The 21,763-nt window shown below is 38.0% G+C and overlaps 2 protein-coding genes across 20 annotated transcripts in view; one reads left to right on the plus strand and one right to left on the minus strand.

Annotated features, from left to right (window-relative positions):
• The window catches only part of PDZK1 (PDZ domain containing 1), a 48,670-nt gene extending 44,374 nt beyond the window's left edge, over positions 1–4,296 (plus strand). For all 14 annotated transcript variants that reach the window (XM_070607576.1, XM_008528218.2, XM_008528219.2 and 11 more), the window contains 3 exons: positions 1,131–1,352; positions 2,012–2,302; positions 3,637–4,296. In XM_070607576.1, coding sequence (XP_070463677.1) covers positions 1,131–1,352; positions 2,012–2,302; positions 3,637–3,690 — 567 coding nt within the window. In that variant the 3' untranslated portion in view covers positions 3,691–4,296. The remainder of the gene's footprint in view (positions 1–1,130; positions 1,353–2,011; positions 2,303–3,636) is intronic.
• A 429-nt stretch (positions 4,297–4,725) lies between these two features.
• GPR89A (G protein-coupled receptor 89A) overlaps positions 4,726–21,763 on the minus strand; it is a 52,233-nt gene continuing 35,195 nt past the window's right edge. Inside the window, exons 11-14 of one of the 6 annotated variants that reach the window (XR_011536655.1) lie at positions 8,291–8,386; positions 6,514–6,603; positions 5,507–5,620; positions 4,726–5,363 (exon numbers count right to left, since the gene is read on the minus strand). Coding sequence is in view for 4 of the 6 variants with exons in the window: in XM_008528212.2 (XP_008526434.1) it covers positions 5,157–5,363; positions 5,507–5,572; positions 6,514–6,603; positions 8,291–8,386 (459 nt within the window). In the remaining 2 variants the exon portion in view is untranslated. Of the gene's footprint in view, positions 5,364–5,506; positions 5,681–6,513; positions 6,604–8,290; positions 8,387–21,763 lie in introns of all 6 variants that reach the window. The other 5 variants (XR_011536654.1, XM_008528212.2, XM_008528213.2 and 2 more) reach the window with 5 other exon arrangements.

Consider the following 21,763-nt stretch of genomic DNA (forward strand, 5'->3'; position numbering starts at 1 on the left):
ATTTAACTCCTAATCCAGGATCTTACCATACCCAACCTACCTTTTTAACCCTCTCAACTAAAACCCATAGCCAGCTAAACTCTTAAATCTATAACAAAAACATGAGTCACCTGTTTCCTGTTCTCTGCCTCTCCTATATTTAAGACCATCCTTCTTTACATGGATGGTCTGGGAGTTGAGACGGATTACAAGTATTTAAAGATGGTCAGAAGTTTGGCATAACAGAAGTGTCAGCTAACGGTTATAACAATAAATAGTAAAATAAATTGAGTACAACAGAGAGCAGGACTGGAGGGGGAGTGGGAAAAGCAAGTAGCAAATGATTGGAATTAACTTTTGTTCCCATACGTAACCATCTGATAGCCACCACCCCCACCCCCTTCCCCCTAATTACTTACTGTGTGTACTTCAGAGAGTGATAAAAATAGTACTGTGTTTCACTCTCTCTAATGTGTTTAGGGAGCTCTGAAGCCCACCTTACGGAAGGGGAAGGGACACAGGAGCCTATTTTGCATGAGATACTAGTCAAGTCACTCAATGTGTGTAATCTCCCAACAGGGAGATGGCCTCTGGTTGTTCAGTGACTTGCTCAGTATCATGGAGTCAGAAAAAACTAGCAATTCGGTTAGACTCATTTTTGTACAACATTCTGTACTGCTTTTATTTTACATATATGTGCATTTATTATTTATTTATTTTTGAGGAAGATTAGCCCTGAGCTAACATCTGCTGCCAATCCTCCTCTTTTTGCTGAGGAAGACTGGCCCTGAGCTAACCTCTGTGCCCATCTTCCTCTACTTTCTATGTGGAACACCTGCCACAGCATGGCTTGTCACGCAGTGACACATCTGCACCCAGGATCTGAACTGGCAAACCCCGGGCCGCCGAAGTGGAATGTGTGCACTTACCTGCTTATGTGCATTTATTTACATGTTTATATACATTACTCCATAACCAAGCTGAATCTTCCTTTATACCTTTTGTGGTTGGGGTAGTAGAGAAATATTACAGCCCACAATCAGACGTATCTAGAAGAGCAGAACTTGTATGACACCTTGTAAATTAAACTAGCACGTTTAATAATGTGTAACTACTCATACTTAATGTTTTTCTCCCTTTTCTTCCAAAAGGCTCATTTTTCTCCGTTTCTCTACTATCAAAGTCAAGAACTGCCTAATAGTTCTGTCAAGGAGGCTCCAGCTCCTCCTCCTGCTCCTCTGGAGGTCTCGAGTCTGGATAGTACAGAGGAAGTAGATCATAAGCCTAAGCTCTGCAGGCTGGTTAAAGGTGAAAATGGCTATGGCTTTCACTTAAATGCCATTCGGGGCCGGCCAGGACCATTCATTAAAGAGGTATGGTAATCTGGTTCCAGCAGCCCAATGAACACAGCCACAATTAGGAGAGTCAATTTTTCCCACCTATTGATGGCTTAGTAAAAAGGTGACATTGAAGGCCTACACTGAGGGTCCCACTTGGGTTCAAATAAATGCTTTTGTGGTCCCTTACCCTTTAGATAGCTACTAGTACATCCTAAGCTCATATCTTTTGTTTCTTAGACAGCTGTTTCACCTAATTTTCCCTTTAGATACTTTGAAATCAAATAAACACAGTGAGTTGACATGACTCTAGTTGACAGTCACTATCCACTCTGACTGGGAGTGATACTTGTTTGCTCTGTGCATTTGGCCTCATGCCCCTACCCTGTGGGGACTGACAGTGAGAAGACTATCCCTAGAGCTCTCAAGGGAACTTATGAAATCTAAGGCCTTCAACCCAGAAGACATAATATATGATGTTCAACCACTGTAACACTACTTATTTGAGTATGGAAGTTGTTGCTTTCATAAGCAGAAAAGCATTAGAGCACCTTTCTTAACTTCTGTACCTCAAGAAGAAATAACACGGTTAAGAATAAAATCTCAAATTCCTCATCTCTCCTTTAAAGGGAAACTAGTCTAACATTCCCTTATTCGTGTTTGGAAGTGATAACTCAGAACCTCTCTGTTCACAGGTACAGAAGGGCAGCCCTGCTGACCTCGCTGGGCTGGAGGATGAGGATATCATCATTGAAGTGGATGGGGTTAATGTGCTGGATGAACCCTATGAGAAAGTGGTGGATAGAATCCAGAGCAGTGGAAAGAATGTCACACTCTTAGTTTGTGGACAAAAGGCCTACAATTATTTCCAGGCTAAGAAAATCCCTATTGTTTCCTCCATGGCTGATCCACTGGATGCCCCCCCCAATTCCAAAGAAGGAACCCTGGTGGAGTCAGAGCAGGACTTGCACATGGCAAAAGAACGAGTGAGTGGTCACACATTTCTCTCAGTGATCTAACTTACCAGAGTATACTAAAGTCCTTAATAAGTGCACCTCATGTCTACGTTTATGACAGATTTCCTAAAATACTAGAAAATCACAATGTAAGGATAACTAGCAAATCAAGTTATCATGGGGAGAAGAAGTAGCATAAGGATAACAAAATTCTTAGTTTTCATAGCATGGAGTTGACAGTCACTGTCTAGAGTTGATAGATCAAGAAGTAAAAGTAAGAAGTTTAGGGGGCCAGTCTGGTGGTGCAGCAGTTAAGTGCGCACATTCTGCTTCTGCGGCCTGGGGTTTGCTGGTTCGGATCCTGGGTACGGACATGGCGCTGATTGTCAAGCCGTGCTGTGGTAGGCGTCCCACATATAAAGTAGAGGAAGATGGGCATGGATGTTAGCTCAGGGCCAGTCTTCCTCAGCAAAAAGAGGACGATTGGCAGTAGTTAGCTCAGGGCTAAACTTCCTCAGAAAAAAAAAAAGTAAGAAGTTTATCAAAATTATAATGGGGACCACCAGAAGAACCTGAATCAAACTATCTATGTACAAATTCTGGTTCTGGTTCTGGTTCTATGTATAAATTCTAGTGTTTAAGATTCAGTGCTCTCACTGCCATGGCCCAGGTTTGTATCCTGGTTAGGGAACCATACCACCCGTCTGTCAGTTGTCATACTGTGGCAGCTGCGTGTTGCTGTGATGCTGAAAACTATGCCACTAGTATTTCAAATACCAGCAGGGTCAACATGGTGGACAAGTTTCAGTGACGCTTCCAGACTAAGACAGCCTAGGAAGAAGGACCTGGCCACCCACTTCTGAAAAACTGGCCACCAAAACCCTATGAATAGCAGCAGAGCATTGTGTGATATGGCGGAAAGTGAAAGGATGGTGCAAAAAGACCGTGCAGGCTTCTGCTCTGTTGTACACAGGGTCACTAGTAGTCAGAATCGACCCAATGGCACTAAGAACAACAACAAACATCAGACCATAGCACACACAGTAGCCACTGACCTTCTACTCTGGACTGCTTCACAAAGAAAGTATTCTAGTTAGTTGTCTTTAAAAATTCTCTATCATTTCTACAGGAAGTCAACTATAGTACTATGCTGGCTTTATAGAAAAGAAATATATACAGACATCAAGAAACTTGTTAGTGTCAAACAGCAAGCTGAAAACAAAAGCAAGTGTAGAATGCAGGTCATCTGGCCTCTAGTGAGTGACTGTGCCCCCTGAATTAAGTCATGCAACTCTAGAATAGACTGTCCATCTCCTAATGTTCACACTCTACCACTTATGGATCCTTTGTTTTCTTTTGCACAGGCTGACAGTACAGCTTCTCATTCTTCTTCCAATTCTGAAGATACAGTGATGTGATGAGAGCAAATAATGGCTTTGGCTGATAGCTGTTTCTGGGTATTTAATAGGAATCTTTTCCCAAGGAATGAGCTGCCACCCGTTTACCGTCTCTGTTAGAAGACAACTCCTCTGGAAGCCAGTTCATTATGTGTGATTGTCTTAGGGGCAGCTATTGCAGATGGCTTATTTATGGTCAACTTAGGAAAAGTTAAGGCAGGAGCCAGATTCTTTTCATGTGATCTCTTTCAAGCTTCAACTTAACTATATTTCTCTGTATGATGATATTTCTTACTTCCATAGGCTCCTTGAGCACCAAAGATGATTCATAAATCTGTATATGTGAGAGCTGCTAATTAAAGTATCTGAGCAAATAAGCCTATTAAAATTATGCTTTTATAAGACTATTGCAGTTGCTAAAATAAATACCATGATAAATCCCTTTTGAGTATGCTCGAAACTTCTTTGTTAGCTGACATAAACCTTAATCGTGCTTTTGTTTTTCGTAAACTTTTTATGCTTTAACCTTCATTTTGCCTCTAGAAACCCAAAACACAATAAAATTCAGAAAAAGATCTTACTAATAAAAAGAGACTTTCTGGTAATAAAATTCAGGGTTTTCTTAAATTGCATTTCCGAGTATTCTGTAAAATTTTCAACATCTTCTTTTTACAGATGAAGAAATTGAGTTCCAGGATGGGAAAGTGACTTTTTCTAGTTAACAGTTATTCATTGTTTTACCCCACAGCATGAGGGGCAGATGGAAAGACAAAAATGAGACATCACTGAATTGAATGTAATAATACTTAATAATACTAAGTTAAGTCTTAAATAATGCTAAGTTAAAAGGAAATCAATAAAAATGACTTACTTGAAGTCTCTGTTGGTAGGATCTATTTCAGTCGCACACCACCCCTTCCCCAGAAAAGAACAGATAACCTCTTGGTTGTTTTAATGGGGCTGGGGTTGGGGGAGCGGGGGTGGGACACCAACTCACATTAGATCACACAAGCATAATACTGAGCTATCCTTGATAAAATGAAGTTAAGGCCAAAGTGTTACAATCTCTGATTTTAATGACAGACAATCTCAAGGGAAAGCCATAACCTTCTCCATGTGAACCTTGACTAAGAAATTCCAAGTGTTTCACCCAGCTACCTTACACTTCTCTTACCCTAGAGTTCCAGCGTGTTTTCCCTCCTAGTTTCTTGTGACTTTTCCACCCGCCTCTCCCACACCGCACCAGCCTCAAACCTACACAGGATGCTCTTGGCTAAGTACTAGCTTGAGTTACTTTGCTCTCTCACATTCTAGCTGATGCTACTCATGATCATCATCTGATGAGGAAGGTGTAAGCTGGAGGCTGAACATGCTACCACAGCATTTTCTTTGTTTAAAAATGTTAGGCCCTGGTCCCCTCCATTTTTTCCCTTTTATATACAAATCCTGAAACCACTAGCCTATAGCAGTCTGTAACAGGCACGGCTTCAAGGTGCCATATGCTTCTCTGGTGCCTGTTTGTGAGCCAGATAGAGGAACAGTATGCTGGAAAGAGCACTGACAAGGAAGATCACATCAAACCAACGGTGATAGAAGTTGAACTGCAGCTCTCCAAGGACTTCGGTGATTATGGTGCGGTATTCTAGAGGCATGCTCATTCGGATCAGCAGTACAGAGGACACAAAGTACATGCCCTGTAAGTCAAACAAATTAATCTACAAGTCACTTTGAATGCAGTGAGGGACAGGTCAAAGGAAAACGTTAAAATACGTAAAAGTATAAAACACATTTCTGGTATTTTACGGCTGTAAACATAAAGCTAATTCATTAAACTTACCATTATCTGTGCTAATAGCAGGACAATGACATTGGAGGACTTACTGCTAGAGATGGCATAAAAGAACTGTCAAGAAAGACAGGAGAGATGAACTTATGCAGTACTGCTAGATTCCTGTGTCAAGAACATTAAGCAGCAAGGTTAACATTTCATTGTCTCTTCCATGCCACAATCCTGTATAGAACAATTTATATGGTTAAGGCTATAATGAAGAGACCGAGACTGCCAAAAAAGGATCCAGTTATAGTTTTCCCATAGGGATAATTGGTGGTTTTAAGTACTACATTATAACATGAAAGGATTCTGATGGCTATCAAACTTTTCAGAAACTACGTGATACATATGACTTTAACATCGCTATAAAATATTGAAACAGATTACTCCAGGCCACTACAAGCCCTTGAAATTGTTATTAGGCTCCTGAGCTCTTTCCAAAATTGTGCTAGATGCTTGGAGATCCCTTCTTTTCTCCTCCCAACCTCTTCTCTCCTTTCATTCAAACAACTCTTGGACCTTGAAATTCCTACCTTTTCTACCAGTGAGGACTCACCGTCTACTTCCAGGAAGCCTTCCTATGTTGATCAGAAAAAACAGCTGAACATTCTGCTTCTCCTACTTCTGTATCCTCCTTACAAGTGACTCTTATAGTTATTTTTCTAACCTCAAATAGCTATCCCATTCATTCATTCCAAATATCTGCTGAGAACCCACCATGTGCCAGGTTCTGTTCTCATGCTGGGGCCATATCAGTGAACACAACAGACCATGATCTCATTCTATGACCTTTGGTAAATGTACTTATCTGATTGGTATATGATGTAAATAGATCATCATCAATTTATGTATTTAACTTTTTTTTATTCTGTTGTATAAATATCTGTCTTTTAAATATTTGTGACTGCTGTTTAAGATCTCCAGAAGGCAGAAATCTTAGGTAAAATTATCTTATGGTGCCACATGTAATTAAACAAATAATAAGTACTTGTTAACTCTGTGATACAACATACCTTGGTAAGAGTGATCAGCAATCCTCTGATTGATGTGACAATGATTATTCCAACCAGAATGAAGGAAATGTGTTGGGACCAAAACTTCACCTGCCACCATAATAAGAAAAAAAGATATCTGTTAAATCTCTGTTTAAAGAGATGTGAAGGCTAAGAAGATGCATACTGATCACTTATGTGACTGTGAGAGAGAAGTTCATTATGCCCTAACTGATTTTTAAAAAGTTTTTAGGGAAGGAGGAAACCGTGTTAAGTGGCAACTAAAACATCAATAGGAAGACTGCAGTGAGTATCTTAATTAGCAGACCTAATCAAGACTCAAGGACAGAAAAAAGCAAGTGTAGTGAAGGGATGAAAGTAACACTAATAAATCAGAAAAGCTAATACAGCTTCAATGTACTCGGTGAAAAACATGAATTAAAATAAAACTAAATAGCAGCTTGCTTATTTTTAATATTTGCGAATAATAGTCCTCTGATCACCTACAACTTTAAGGAATTTTTCTTTTTATAATAAAAGAACATATAACATTCTCAGCTATGGTCTAGGGAATAGATGGCCTTCATTTGAACCACATGCTGATACCTTCTTCTCCTGTGAGACTGTTTCATAGTGAGAGGCAGCTTTGGGACCCTGTGCTTGATTCAGGTCTGAGAAGTGTCTGAGGGAGAGCTGTTATTACTAACATCTAAAAGATGTTATTCAGAATTAAGAAATATGGAGTATATAGATGAATTATAGATAGAATATATATATATATATGCAGTAACTAATAGCCTCAGAAACCTCTGGTAAGAAAGAGCATTTCTAAAAATTCAGCCCAGTAAAAAATTTAAAAGAGGAAAACATATATGCAACAAGAGTGAAGCATCCTTTAGAGTATAATTTATATACCACTTGAAGGATAGATACTATGCTCCTTTACATGAAAAAGGATACACTATTGATCTGTCATCAAAAAAACGTGTGCTTTGAGCTGTTTCTCAAGGCCTGGAGCTCAATTTGCTCAGGTTCATTTTTATTTTCTCTACCTACCAGAGGCATGTCCAGCTGAGATGGATGTCTGGGTGGTAGCATGCAGTCTGTGGCTAGAATCACAGCACAGCTAACTGGCCCCCATGGGACTAAGAACATGACATTGGTCCTATTACCAAAGTGCTAATCAGCCAGAATCACTGGCCATATATATACACCTGGAAAATAAACTATTCTATAAAAAAAGACATTAAACTTAAATTGGACAAGAGTGTGTTTGACGACAGTGGTATTATAAAACAGTAGAGAGATGATTAAAAAAAATTTGTGCACAGGTTACAGTTACCATCTTTAGCTCAAAGTCCACATTAATTAAATGATAAAGATAATTTTTTACAGCAGAAATCATTTCAGTTCTAACATGGAACACTAATTAGTAGTTAATTTTCTACCAGAGGAGTCAAAGGTGAGTTGTGTGTTTGAAGATCTCATCAAATATCCCAGAGAAAAGCATCTGAATATTTGGTAGGGAGAAACTGGTGAGTGGTAGCTGGCTACAGAGAAGCAGAGGAAGAACTGTAGAAATAATCAGCATCCACGACAAAAATAAGTACCAGTCATGACTTATGGTTTTATGCTCTTTACAAATTTGGCATATGAATACGTCAAAACATACAGAGGAGAGTGGGAAGAACAAAAGCATAATTAAGTACCTATAGTAAGGAAGTGGAATCTTAACAATTGTAATGTATAGGAGATAAAATAGAAAGAAACATAACCAGAATCTTGATACAACTCTTACATCAAATTGGATCCCAAGATAATTCACAGTGATCTCAATGCCTCTTGTGACGGGATCAGTTTTCCCAACTCGGTCAAAAACGATATTGATGGTTGCCTGCAGAAACACAGACCTTCACCTTAGAGCATATCAGTAATCACTTACTATTTCAAAAAGTGATTTAGGGGCTGGCCCCGTGGCCAAGTGGTTAAGTTCAGGTGCTCCGCTTTGGCAGCCAGAGTTTCACCAGTTCAAATCCTGGATGAGGACATAGCACCGCTAGTCAGGCCATGCTGAGGTGGCGTCCCACATGCCACAACTAGAAGGACCGACAACTAAAATATGCAACTATGTACTGGGGGGATTTGGGGAGAAAAAAGTAGGAAAAAAAAAAAGAAGACTGGCAACAGTTGCTATCTCAGGTGTGAATCTTTAAAAAAAATGATTTAAAATAATGAATTAATCACCACAACATATCTTATAGGTGGATGTTCCTAAAAATGCAATTCTACTCTCAATCCAAATCATATATAAGAAATCCATCTTGGCCATTCACATATAGGTAAACAAAAGTCCCTATCTACCCAATCTTTTCTGTAAAGAGTCAAGGGGAAGAAGGCTATGACATATACACATTAATTTATCAGGAGCCAGAAAGGTAATATTCTGATAGATGAAGTCAGAGCAAGAGAATCAAGGAATTCCAAAGTCATTCCCTGTGGTTATTTCTGAATGCTCTAAGAGCAATCACTAAAATAACAAAAAGAGTTATAGCTAACAAGCCAACAAAGGAGATTAAATGGAATTATGAAAGATACCCAATTAATCTAAAAGGTGGCAAAAAAAAAATAAGGAATAAGAGAAGAAAGCACAGATGGGACAAACAAAAAGCAAATAGCAACACCGTTGTTTTAAACCCAACCATATCAGTAATTATGTTAAATGTAAATGGTCTAAACCAGGGATTGGGAAACTCTGCCACTGCAGTGTGCTAGTAGCTACAGATAATATATAGACGAATGGGCTTGGCTGTGTTCCAAAACTTTATTTACAAAAGCAGGTGGTGGCTGGATTTGGCCTGTGGGTTGCAGATGGCTAACTCCTAGTCTAACCATGCCAATTAAATGGCAGAGACTGTCAGACTGTATAAAAAAGCCAGACCCAACTACATGTTGCTTACAAGAAACCCACTTTAAACATAAAGATACAAATAGGTTAAAAGTAAAAGAATAGAAAAAGATATATTAGGCTAATACTAATCAAAAGAAAGCTGGAATGTCTATATTAATATCAGACAAAACAGATTTCATAGCAAAAAATATTACCAGGGATTAAAAGGGTTATTTCATAATGATAAAAGGATCATTTCAACAAAGGGTACATAATGACCCTAAATGTACCTAATAACAGAGCTTTAACATATATGAAGTAAAAACTGATAGATCTGAAAAAAAAAAAAAAGCAATAGACAAACCCACAGCAATAGTTGGAAATTTCAACACCCTTCTCTCATTAATTGATAAGCAGGCAGAAAATCAGTAAGGATATAGAAAACGTTAACAATATTATCAACCAACTTGACCTATTTGACATTTAGAGAACATTCCTGCCAAGAAGAGCAGAATACACATTCTACACAAGTGCACATGGAACATTACCCATAGTTGACCATATTCTGGGTCAGAAAACAAGTCTCAATAAATTTAAAAAGATTCAAATCAGGATGGCAGCATCATGGCGGAGTGGGCTCTACCCTGAGACTCTCCCCACTAAGAACATTCATAAAACAACAGACATTCATACAACACAAAAGATATCTGAGAGATCCACACAGCCATTTGTCTGAAGGTGGAGGTGCTGGACCCCCCGGGAGGCAGTGGAAGGAGGTAAGGGGCTCTCCTGTCCCTCTCCAATTAGCAGCAATCTAGGCGCAGGACTGTGTGTGGCTCTGAGAGGAGACGGGGGAAAGGGCAGCCCTCTGCGAGAATGCCTTTGCTCTGGGAGTTGCCTCCCAGCCTGTGGGAACACCCCACACAGAGGAGGCTAAGCAACTGCGGGGACATCTTCACCAGCTGAGTAGCCCAGGAGGGCAGACAGTGAGCGTAGAGTGGGAGTGCCTCTGGGATCATGTACGTGAAAGAAAGTGCCTGTATACCCACCTGGCACACCAGCTTGGCCAATGGGGCAAAGCAATGGACCCCTGTCAGAGCACCTGCACACCTACCTGTGTAAAGCAGCAGCAGCCAGTGGGCAAACGCAGATGGACCCTGTCAGCACATCTTCCAAAGAACAGGCACAGCCGCCAGGGATTGTGACAGGCTTAGAATACACAACACCTGCCCACCCCCTCAGTGGCAGAAGGTGGAATCTGCACCTAATACTACCACTATGTGACAGCACAAATCCACCCCATCAAATAGTATGAAGAGGAATATTAAACTCCAGACCAGAAGGAAAATGTCAAGCACTCAGAAATCAATCCTGGAGTCACAGCAGTTTACAATAAAAATGACAGAGAATTCACAACAGCTATCATAAAGACACTCAGTGGGTTACAAGAAAACTCAGACAGTTCAATGAAATCAGGAAAAAAATTAAAGAACAGAGGGAATTCTTCACAAAAGAGATTGAAAGTATAAAAAACAAATCAGAAATGTTGGAGATGAAAAACAATGAATGAGATAAAGAAAAATCTAGAGTCCTTAAATAACAGAGCTGATATTATGGAAGACAGAATTAGCAATTTAGAGGACAGAAATATGGAAATGCTTCAGATAGAGGAGGAGAGAGAACTAAGACTAAAAAGAAATGAAGAAATTCCCCAAGAAATATCTGACTCAATTAGGAAATGCAACATAAGGACTATGGTATTCCACAGGGAGAAGAAAGGGAGAAAGGAGCAGAGAGCTTGTTCAAAGAAATAATAGCTGAGAACTTAAATGAAGCCAATAGAAATCCTAATTACATCAATGTAAAAAGACCTTCTCCAAGAAAAACTGGCATAAGTCAATAACAAAGAAAAAAATACTAAGGGCAGCAAGGCAGAAGAAAAGGATGTACAAAGGAACCCCTATCAGGCTTTCAGTAAATTTCTCAGCAGAAATCTTATAGGCTAGAGGAGAATGGAATGATATGTTCAAAATTGTGAAAGACAAAGCACTTTCAGCCAAGAATACTCTATCCAGCAAAAATATCCTTCAGATATTATGGAGAAATAAAAACTTTCCCAGATAAACAGAAACTGATGGAGTTCATCACCACAAGACAGCCCTCCTACCCCGTCAAGCAACGATCAAGAAGGCCCTCATACCTGAAGAAAAAAGGAAAGGGTTTACAAAGTCTTGAGCAAGGAGATAAACAGGCAGACAAAATCAGAAAATTGCAGCTTTTTATCAGAACAGGTTAGCAAACACTTATAACATTAAAGATAAAGGGAAGGAAAACATAAAAAATAACTATAATCACTTCTTTTTAACCACAACTCATAACACAAAACGGAGTAAGTTGTGACAACAACAACTTAGATGGGGAAGAGGAAAGGAATGGGACTTGCCTAGATCAAGGGAATAAGAAGCTATCAGAAAATGGACTATCTCATCTACGAGATCTTTTATACAAACCTCACAGTAACCACTAAACAAAAAACCAAAACAGAGACACAAATGATAAATAAAGAGAAAACTGAGTAAACCATCATAGAGAACTACCAAACTGAATTGGCAGTCAGAAATATATGGGACAAGAAACAAGGGAAATACAGAACAACCAGAAAACAAGTGATAAAATGGCAGTATTGACCCCTCATATAGCAATAATTAGTCTAAATGTAATTGGATTGAATTCTGCAATCAAAAGACACAAAATGGGTGGATGGATTAAAAAACAAGACCCAACAATATGTTGTCTCCACAAACACATCTCGGCTCTAAAGACAAACCCACACTCAGAGTGAAGTGAAGGAAGATGATACTCCAAGCTAACGGCAAACAAAAGAAAGCAAGTGTTGCCATACTCATATCAGACAAAGTAGACTTCAAGATAAAAAAGGCCATGAGAGACAAAGAGGGGCAGTATATAATGATAAAAGGGACACTCCACCAAGAGAACATAACACTTATAAATATATATGCCCCTAAGACAGGAGCACCAAAGTACATAAAGCAACTGTTAACAGACTTAAAGGGAGAAATTAAGAGCAACACAACAATAGTAGGAGACCTTAACACCCCACTTACATCAATGGATAGGTCATCCAGACAGAAGGTCAACAAGGAAACTGTAGAATTAAACAAAAAACTAGTCCAGATGGACTTAAGAGATATATACAGAACACTCCATCCGAAAACAGCAGAATACATATTCTTCTCAAGTGCACTTAGGATATTCTCAAAGACAGACCATATGTTGGAAAACAAGGCAAGCCTCAATAAATTTAAGAAGACTGAAATCATATCAAGCATCTTTTCCGACCATAACGCTATGAAACTAGAAATCAACTACAAGAAAAAAACTGGGACAGTGACAAATATTTGGAGACTAAACAACAGGCTACTGAACAACCAATGGATCACTGAAGAAATTAAAGGAGAAATAAAAAAATATCTGGAGACAAATGAAAATACACCATACCAACTCATATGGGATGCAGCAAAAGCAGTCCTAAGGGGGAAATTCATAGCAATACAGGCCCACCTTAACAAATAAGAAAAATCTCAAATAAGCAATCTCGAACTACACCTAACAAAATTAGAAAAAGAAGAACAAAGCCCAAAGTCAGCAGAAGCAGGGAAGTAATAAAAATCAGAGCAGAAATAAATGAAATAGAAACCAAAGAAACAAAAACAAAAACAGTTAGAAAGGAGCAATGAAACTAAGAGCTGGTTCTTTGAGAAGACAGACAAAGTTGACAAACCCTTAGCCAGACTCACTAAGAAAAGAAGAGAAAAGGCTCAAGTAAATAAAATTAGAAATGAAAGAGGAGAAATTACAACAGACACCACAGAAACACAAAGGATTATAAGAGAATACTATGAAAAACCATGTCAACAAATTGTACAACTTAGAAAAATGGATAAATTCTTAGAATCATACAACCTCCCAAAACTGAATCAAGAAGAAATAGAGAACCTGAATAGAACAATCACAACTAAAGAGATTGAAACAGTGATAAAAAACCTCCCCAAAAATAAAAGTCCAGGACCAGATGGCTTCTCTGGAGAATTCTACCAAACATTCAAAGAAGATTTAATACCTATCCTTCTCAACTATTCCAAAAAATTGAAGACGACGGAACACTTTCTAACACATTCTGTGAGGCCAACATCACCCTCATCTCAAAGCCAGACAAGGACAACACAAAGAAGGAAAATTACAGGCCAGTATCACTGATGAACATAGATGCAAAAATCCTCAACAAAATATTGGCAAACCAGATACAGCAACACATTAAAAGGATCATACACCATGATCAAGTGGGATTTATACCAGGGAAGCAGGGATGTTTCAATATCCACAAATCAATCAATGTGACACACCACATTAACAAAATGAGGAATAAAAACATATGATCATCTCAATAGATGCAGAGAAAGCATTTGACAAGATCCAACATCCATTTATGATAAAAACTCTCTATAAAATGGGTATAAAAGGAAAGTACCTCAACATAATAAAGGCCACATGTGACAAGCCCACAGACAAAATCATGCTCAATAGGGAGAAACTGAAAGCCACCCCTCTGAGAACAGAAACAAGACAAGGTTGCCCATTCTCACCACTCTTATTCAACATAGTACCGGAGGTTTTGGTCAGAGCAATTAGGCAAGAAAAAGAAATAAAAGGTATCCAAATTGGCAGTGAAGAAGCGAAACTCTCAGTGTTTGCAGATGACATGATTTTATATATAGAAAACCCTAAAGAATCCATTGGAAAACTATTAGAAATAATCAACAACTACAGCAAAGGTGAAGGGTACAGAATCAACTTACAAAAATCAGTTGCATTTCTATACTCTAATAACAAACTAACAGAAAGAGAACTCAAGAATACAATCCCATTTACAATCACAACAAAAAGAATAAAATATCTAGGAATAAACTTAACCAAGGAGATGAAAGACCTATACAATGAAAACTATAAAACATTATTGAAAGAAATTGATGATGACATAAAAAAATGGAAAGATATTCCATGCACATGGATTGGAAGAATAAATATCATTAAAATGTCCATACTACCTAAAGCAGTTTACAGATTTAATACAATCTGAATCAGAATCCCAATGAAATTCTTCACAGAAATAGAACAAAGAATCCTGAAATTCATAAGGGGCAACAAAAAACCCCAAATAGATACAGCAATACTGAGAGAAAAGAACAAAGCTGGAGGCATTACAAGCCTGACTTCAAAATATACTACAAAGCTATAGCAATCAAAACAGCATGGTACTGGTACAAAAACAGACACACAGATCAATGGAACAGAACTGAAAGCCCAGAAATAAAACCACACATCTATGGACAGCTAATCTTCAACAAAGGTGCCAAGAACATACAACAGAGAAAAGACAGTGACTTCTTCAATAAATGGTGTTGGGAAACCTGGACAGCTACATGCAAAAGAATGAAAGTAGATCATTATCTCACATCATACACAAAATAAACTCAAAATGGATCAAAGACTTGAAGATAAGTCCTGAAACCATAAAACTCCTGGAAAAGAAACATAGGTAGTACACTCTTTGACATTGAACTTAAAAGGATCTTTTCAAATACCATGTCTTCTCAGATAAGGGAAACAAAAGAAAAAACAAACAAGTGGGAGTTCATCAGACTAAAGAGCTTCTGCAAGGCAAAAGAAACTAGGATCAAAACCAAAGACAACCCACCAATTGGGAGAAAATTTTTGCAAATCATTTATCCGATAAGGGGTTAATCTCCACAATATATAAGGAACTCACACAACTGAACAACAAAAAAACAAAGAGCCCAATCAACAAATGGGCAGAGGACATGAACAGACATTTTTCCAAAGAAAACATACAGATAGCCAATAAACACATGAAAAGATGCTCAACACCACTAATCATCAGGGAAATACACATCAAAACTATACTAAGATACTACCTTACGCTTGTTAAAAAGGCTATAATCACTAGGATTAAAAATAACAAATGTGGGGCCGCTCCATGGCTGGGTGGTTAAGTTCTCGCGCTTCGCTGCAGCGGCCCAGGGTTCGGATCCTGGGTGCGGACATGGCACTGCTCGTCAGGCCACGTTGAGGCGACGTCCCACATTCCACAACTAGAAGGACCTGCAACTAAGATATACAACTGTGTACAGGAGGAGTTTGGGGAGATAAAGCAGAAAAAAAACCAAAAAAGATTGGCAACAGTTATTAGCCCAGGCGCTAATGTTTAGGGAAAAAAAAATAACAAATGTTAGAGAGGGTGTGGAGAGAAGGGAACTCTCATACACTGCTGGTGGGAATGCAAACTGGTGCAGCCACTATGGAAAACAGTATGGAGATTCCTCAAAAAACTAAAAATAGAACTACCATATGACCCAGCTATCTCACTACTGGGTATCTACCCAAACAACTTGAAAACAACAATCCAAAGTGACCTATGTACCCCTATGTTCACTGCAGCACTATTCACAATAGCCAAGACATGGAAACTATCTGAGTGCCCATTGACTGATGATTAGATAAAGAAGATGTGGTATATATATACAACAGAATAATACTCAGCCAGAAAAAAAGACAAATTCATCCCATTTGCAACAACATGGAAAGACCTGGAGGGAATTATGATTAGCGAAATAAGCCAGACTGAGAAAAACAAACATCAGATGATTTCACTCACATGTGGAATATAAACAAGCACATGGACAAAGAAAACAGTTCAGTGGTTACCAAGGGAAGCAGGGTAGGGGGTACGCACAGGGGGTGAAGGGGACCACCTATGTGGTGACAGACAAGAAATAATGTACAAGTGAAATTTCACAATGATGTAAACTATTATGAGCTCAAATAAAAAAATTAAAAATAGAAATACTATATGACCCAGCTATCCAACTACTGGGTATTTAGCCAAAGAACTTGAAATCAACAATTCAAAGAGACTTATGCACCCCTATGTTCACTGCAGCATTATTCACAATAGCCAAGACGTGGAAGCAACCCAAGTGCCTATCAACTGATGAATGCATAAAGAAGATGTGCTGTATATATATAAAATGGAATACTATTCATCCATAAAAAGGACAAAATGGTCCCATTTGCAACAATATGGATGATCCTTGAGAGTATTATGTTAAGTAAAATAAGCCAGACAAAGAAAGACAAACACCATATGATTTCATCCATATGTGGAAGATAAACAAAGACATGAACAAAGAGAACAAATTAGTGGTTACTAGAGGGGAAGGAGGTTGGGGAGTGGGCATAAGGAGTAAAGGGGCACATATATATATGGTGACTGACAATAATGTACAACTGAAATTTCACAATGTTATAAACTCCTACGACCGCAACAAAAAAAAAGATTCAAACCATACAAAGTATGTTTCCAGATCACACAGAATTAGAAATCAATTATAGAATGGTATTTAAAAGATCCCCAAATATTTTATAACATACTTCTAAATAACCCATGAGTCAAAGAAGAAATCAAAAGGGAAATTAGAAAGTATTCTGAACTGAATTAAAAAAATCGTATTTCGTGGGGCCGGCCCAGTGGTACAGCGGTTAAATTTGTGCATTATGCTTTGGTGGCCCGGGGTTTGTGGTTTAGATGCTGGGCATGGACCTATGCACTGCTTATCAAGCCATGTTTTAGCAGGTGTCCTACACATAAAATGGAGGAAGATGTTAGCTCAGGGCCAATCTTCCTCAGCATAAAGAGGAGGATTAGCAGTGGATGTTAGCACAGGGGTAATCTTCCTCAAAAAAAAAAATTGCATTTCATGAGAGGGAACTAAAATAGCACTTAGCAAGAAATTTATAGCATTAAAACATCTGTATCAAAAAAGGTTTCGGGGCTGGCCCCGTGGCCGAGTGGTTAAGTTCGCGCGCTCCGCTGCAGGCGGCCTAGTGTTTCATTGGTTCGAATCCTGGGCGTGGACATGGCACTGGCTCATCAAACCACGCTGAGGCAGCATCCCACATGCCACAACTAGAAGGACCCACAACAAAGAATATACAACTATGTACGGGGGGGCTTTGGGGAGAAAAAGGAAAAAAATAAAATCTTTAAAAAAAAAAAAAGGTTTCAAATCAATGATCTTAGCTTCCACTTAAAGAAATTAGAAAAAGAAGATCCAAAATAAGCAGAAGAGAAATAATGAAGATCACAGGAAAAATCAATCAGCTAGAAAGCAGAAAATCAACAGAGAAAATAAATTAATCTGAAAGCTGGTTCTTCGAAAAGTTCAATAAAATTGATAAACTTCTATCTAGACTGATTAGAAAAAAAAGACAAAATTACCAATATCAAGAATGAGAGAGATACCACTTCACGTTAATTAGGATGGCTATAATCAATAAGACAGATAAGAAGTGTTAGTGAGGCTGTGGAGAAATTGGAAGCATCACACACTGCTGGCGGGAATGTAAACTCGTGTAACTGCTTTGGAAAACAGGCTGGTAGTTTGGCAGTTCGTCAAAAGGTTAAACAGATAGTTTACATATGATCCACCAATTCTACTCCTATAGGTATATACCTAAGAGAAATAAAAACATATGTCTGTATAAAAACTCATACATGAATGTTCACGACACCATTATTTATAACGACCAAAAAGTAGAAACAACCTAAATGTCCATCAATTGAAGAAGGGATAAATAAAATCTGGCATATCCATATAATGGAATGAATATTATTCAGCCATAAAGAGGAACGAAGTACTGATAGATGCTACAACATACAGAAATCTTGAAAATATTATGCTAAGTAGCCAATCACAAAAGACCACATATTGTATGATTCCATTTATATCAAATGTCCAGAACGGAAATTTATAGAGACAGAAAGCAGATTAGTGGTTGCCTAAGGCTGGGGGAGGGGGAATGGGGGAAAGAAGGAATGACTGCTAATGGATATGGGATTGTTTTTTGGAGTGAAAAATTTGATTTTGGTGATGGAAGAAAACTCTGTGAATTTAATAAAAACCACTGAACTGTAGACTGTATGAGTGAAGTTTACTGCAGGTGAATTATATCTCAATAAAGCGGTTATACAAAAAGAGAATTGAGAGGGGCGACATCATGACAGATTTTACAGATATTAAAAGGATAATAAGGGAATATTATGAGCAATCTTATACTAAAAATTTGACTTCAATAAAAATGGACAAATTCCTTGACAGACACAAACTGCAAAAGCTCACTCAAGAAGGAATAGATAACCTGAATAAACCTTATATCTGTTAAAGGAATTAAATTTGTAGTTAAAAAAATCTTCCTGCAAAAACACCTCCAGGCCCAGATGGCTTCACTGGTAAATTCTACCAAACATTTAAGAAAGAAATAATAATAATTCCATACAAACTCCTCCACTAATTGGAAGAGGAAGGAATACTTCTCAACTTATTCTCTGAGGTTAGCATTACTCTGACCACAAAACCAAGCAAAGGTACTACAAGAAAAGAAAACTATCCTCCGATATTCCACATAAATGTAGATGCAAAACTTAACAAAATCTCAGCAAATGAAATCCAACAAAATATAAAAATGATAATACACCATGGCCAAGTAAGGTTTACTGCAGGAATGCAATGTCAATTTACTATTCAAAATTTATCAATGTAGGGGGCCAGCCTTGTGGCTGAATGGTCAAGTTCACGTGCTCCACTTTGGCAGCCCAGGGTTCGCTGGTTTGGATCCTGCGTGCAGACTCACACTGCTCATCAAGCCATGCTGTGGCAGCATCCCACAAGGAAGAACTAGAATGACCTACGACTAAGATATACAACTACGTACTGGGACTTTGGGGAGGAGAAAAAAAAAGAGGAAGATTGGCAACAGACGTTAGCTCAGGGCCAATCTTTCTCACCAAAAAGCATTAAAAAAACTCCAAACAACCTATCAATGGAATTTGCTATATTAGCAGACTAAAAAAGAAAAACCATATGATCATCTCAATAGATGCAGAAAAAGCATTTGTCAAAATCAAACACATTTTCATGATTAAAAACACTCAACAAACTATGAATAGAAGGTACTTCCTCAGCTTGACAAGGGTGTCTAGGAAAAGCCAACAGCTAATATCATACTTAATGGAATAAGACTGGATGCTTTCCCCCTAAGATCAGAAACAAGATCAGGATGACTGCTCTTACCATTTATATTTAATTTTGCGTTTGTCAGTGCAGTAAGACTGGAGGAGAAGAAGTAAAGAAGAAAGATGGGACGGGATGAGAGGGAAAGGGAAGGGAAGAGAATAGAGGGGGAAGGAATGGAAAGGAAGGGGAGAGAAGAAATAAAAGACATCCAGATTGGAAAGGAAGAAGTAAAACTATATTTGCAGAGATCTGACTATGTAGAAAATCCTATGAAATCTATAAAAAGCTTCTAGAACCAATAAGGGAGTTTAGCAAGGTTGTAGAATACAAAATCAATATGCAAGAATAAATTTTATATCTATATACCTGCAACACTCAGAAACTTAGATTATAAAAACAATCCCACTTATAAAAGCATCAAAAAGTATTAAATACTTAAGAGCAAAATCTGACAAAAGATGTGAAAGATCTGTACACTACAAACTATAAAACACTGCTGAGAGAAACTAAAGATCTAAACAAATGAAGAGTTATACTGTGTTCACGGACTGGAAGACTCAATATTGTTAAGATGTCACATCTTCAAATTGATCTGATGATTCAGTGACATTCTAATACAAATTCCAGCAGGTGTTTTTGTAGGCATTAATAAGCTGATTCTAAAATTCATATGGAATTGCAAATGACATAGAATAGCCAAAACAAGTGTGAAAAAAGAAGGATAAAGTTGGAGAATTCACACTATCTGATTTCAAGACTTTAAAGCTACAATGATCAAGACAGTGTGGCATTAGCATAAATAAAGGCAAATATAATAATCAATAGAGAGGGACACAGAGCACAGAAACAGACCCACATATATATGATCAGTTAGTTATTGACAAAATTGCAGAGTCAATTCCATGGAGAAAGGATAATCTTTTCAACAAATGGTGCTAGAACAATTGGATATCTATATGCAAAAAAATGACCCTGGATCCATACTCCAACATTATATTAGAAAATTAATGCAAGATGGCTCATAGTCCTAAATGTAAAACTTCTAGAAGACATGCAAAAAAGTGACCTTGGGTTAGGCAAAGATTTCTTAGATACCAAACTAAAACTTTAACCCATAACAGAAAAAAAAGATAAATTAGACTTCATCAAAGAACTCTGAAAGAACACCTTCTTTGAAAGATACTGCTAAAAGAATGAAAAGCCAAGCCACTGACTGGGAGAAAATATTTGAAAATCACATATTTGATAAAGGATTTCCAGAATATATTAAAAAACACTCAAAATCTAATAAAAGGAAAACAGGCTAATTAAAAAATTAGTAAAAGGTTTGAATAGATATATCACCAAAGAGCATAAACAGGTGGCAAATGAGCACATGAAAAGTTGTCCAACATCATTAGCCATTAGGGAAATGCAAATTAAATTCACTACCATCTCATACCTATTAGAATGCCTAAAGTTAAAAAGACCAGCCATTGAAGTGTTGGCAAGGATGTGGAGTTAACAAACTCTCATACCCTGCAGGTGGGAATATAAAGTGGCACAACTTCTTTAGAAAAGTTTGACCATTTCTCCAAAAATTAAAAATACAACTACCATACGACCCAGCCATTCCACACCTGTTTTCTCCCAAGAGAAAAGAGAGCATATGTCCATATACAAACTTGTATGCAAATGTTCATAGCAGCTTTATTTGTAATATCCCCAAACTGGAAACAAACAAACATCCAGCAGTAGGTGAAAAGAGAAATTGTGGCACATCCATACAATGGAACACTGAGACTCAGAAATGAAAAGAAATAAACTAGTGATACACACAATAACATGGATGAAACTTAAAATAATTATGTTGAGTAAAAGAAACCAGACAGAGGGTACATACCGTAAGACTCCATTTATATAAAATTCTAGAAAACAGAAACTAATGTATAATGACAGTACTTGGTGGTTGCCTGGGGACTGGGGGTGTGGGAGAAAGGCACTGCAAAGGGGTATGAGGAGACTTCGGGAAATGATGGATGGATATGCTCTCTATCTTGACTGTGGTGATGGTTGTAAACACGAAGGCTAAAGCCCTAAAGGCTGCATCTCAGGAAAAACCTTTTAGTAGCTGAGCTAATTATCCTCAAAAAGGATTAAAACAGTTGCAACCTTAACTAATAAACTTTGCCTATCTTTATTCATCCTCTCCCACTGTGAATCAAGATTTAAA

The sequence above is a fragment of the Equus przewalskii genome, unplaced genomic scaffold (genome assembly GCF_037783145.1).
Source record: "Equus przewalskii isolate Varuska unplaced genomic scaffold, EquPr2 ChrUn-12, whole genome shotgun sequence".
Taxonomy (NCBI): Eukaryota; Metazoa; Chordata; class Mammalia; order Perissodactyla; family Equidae; genus Equus; species Equus przewalskii.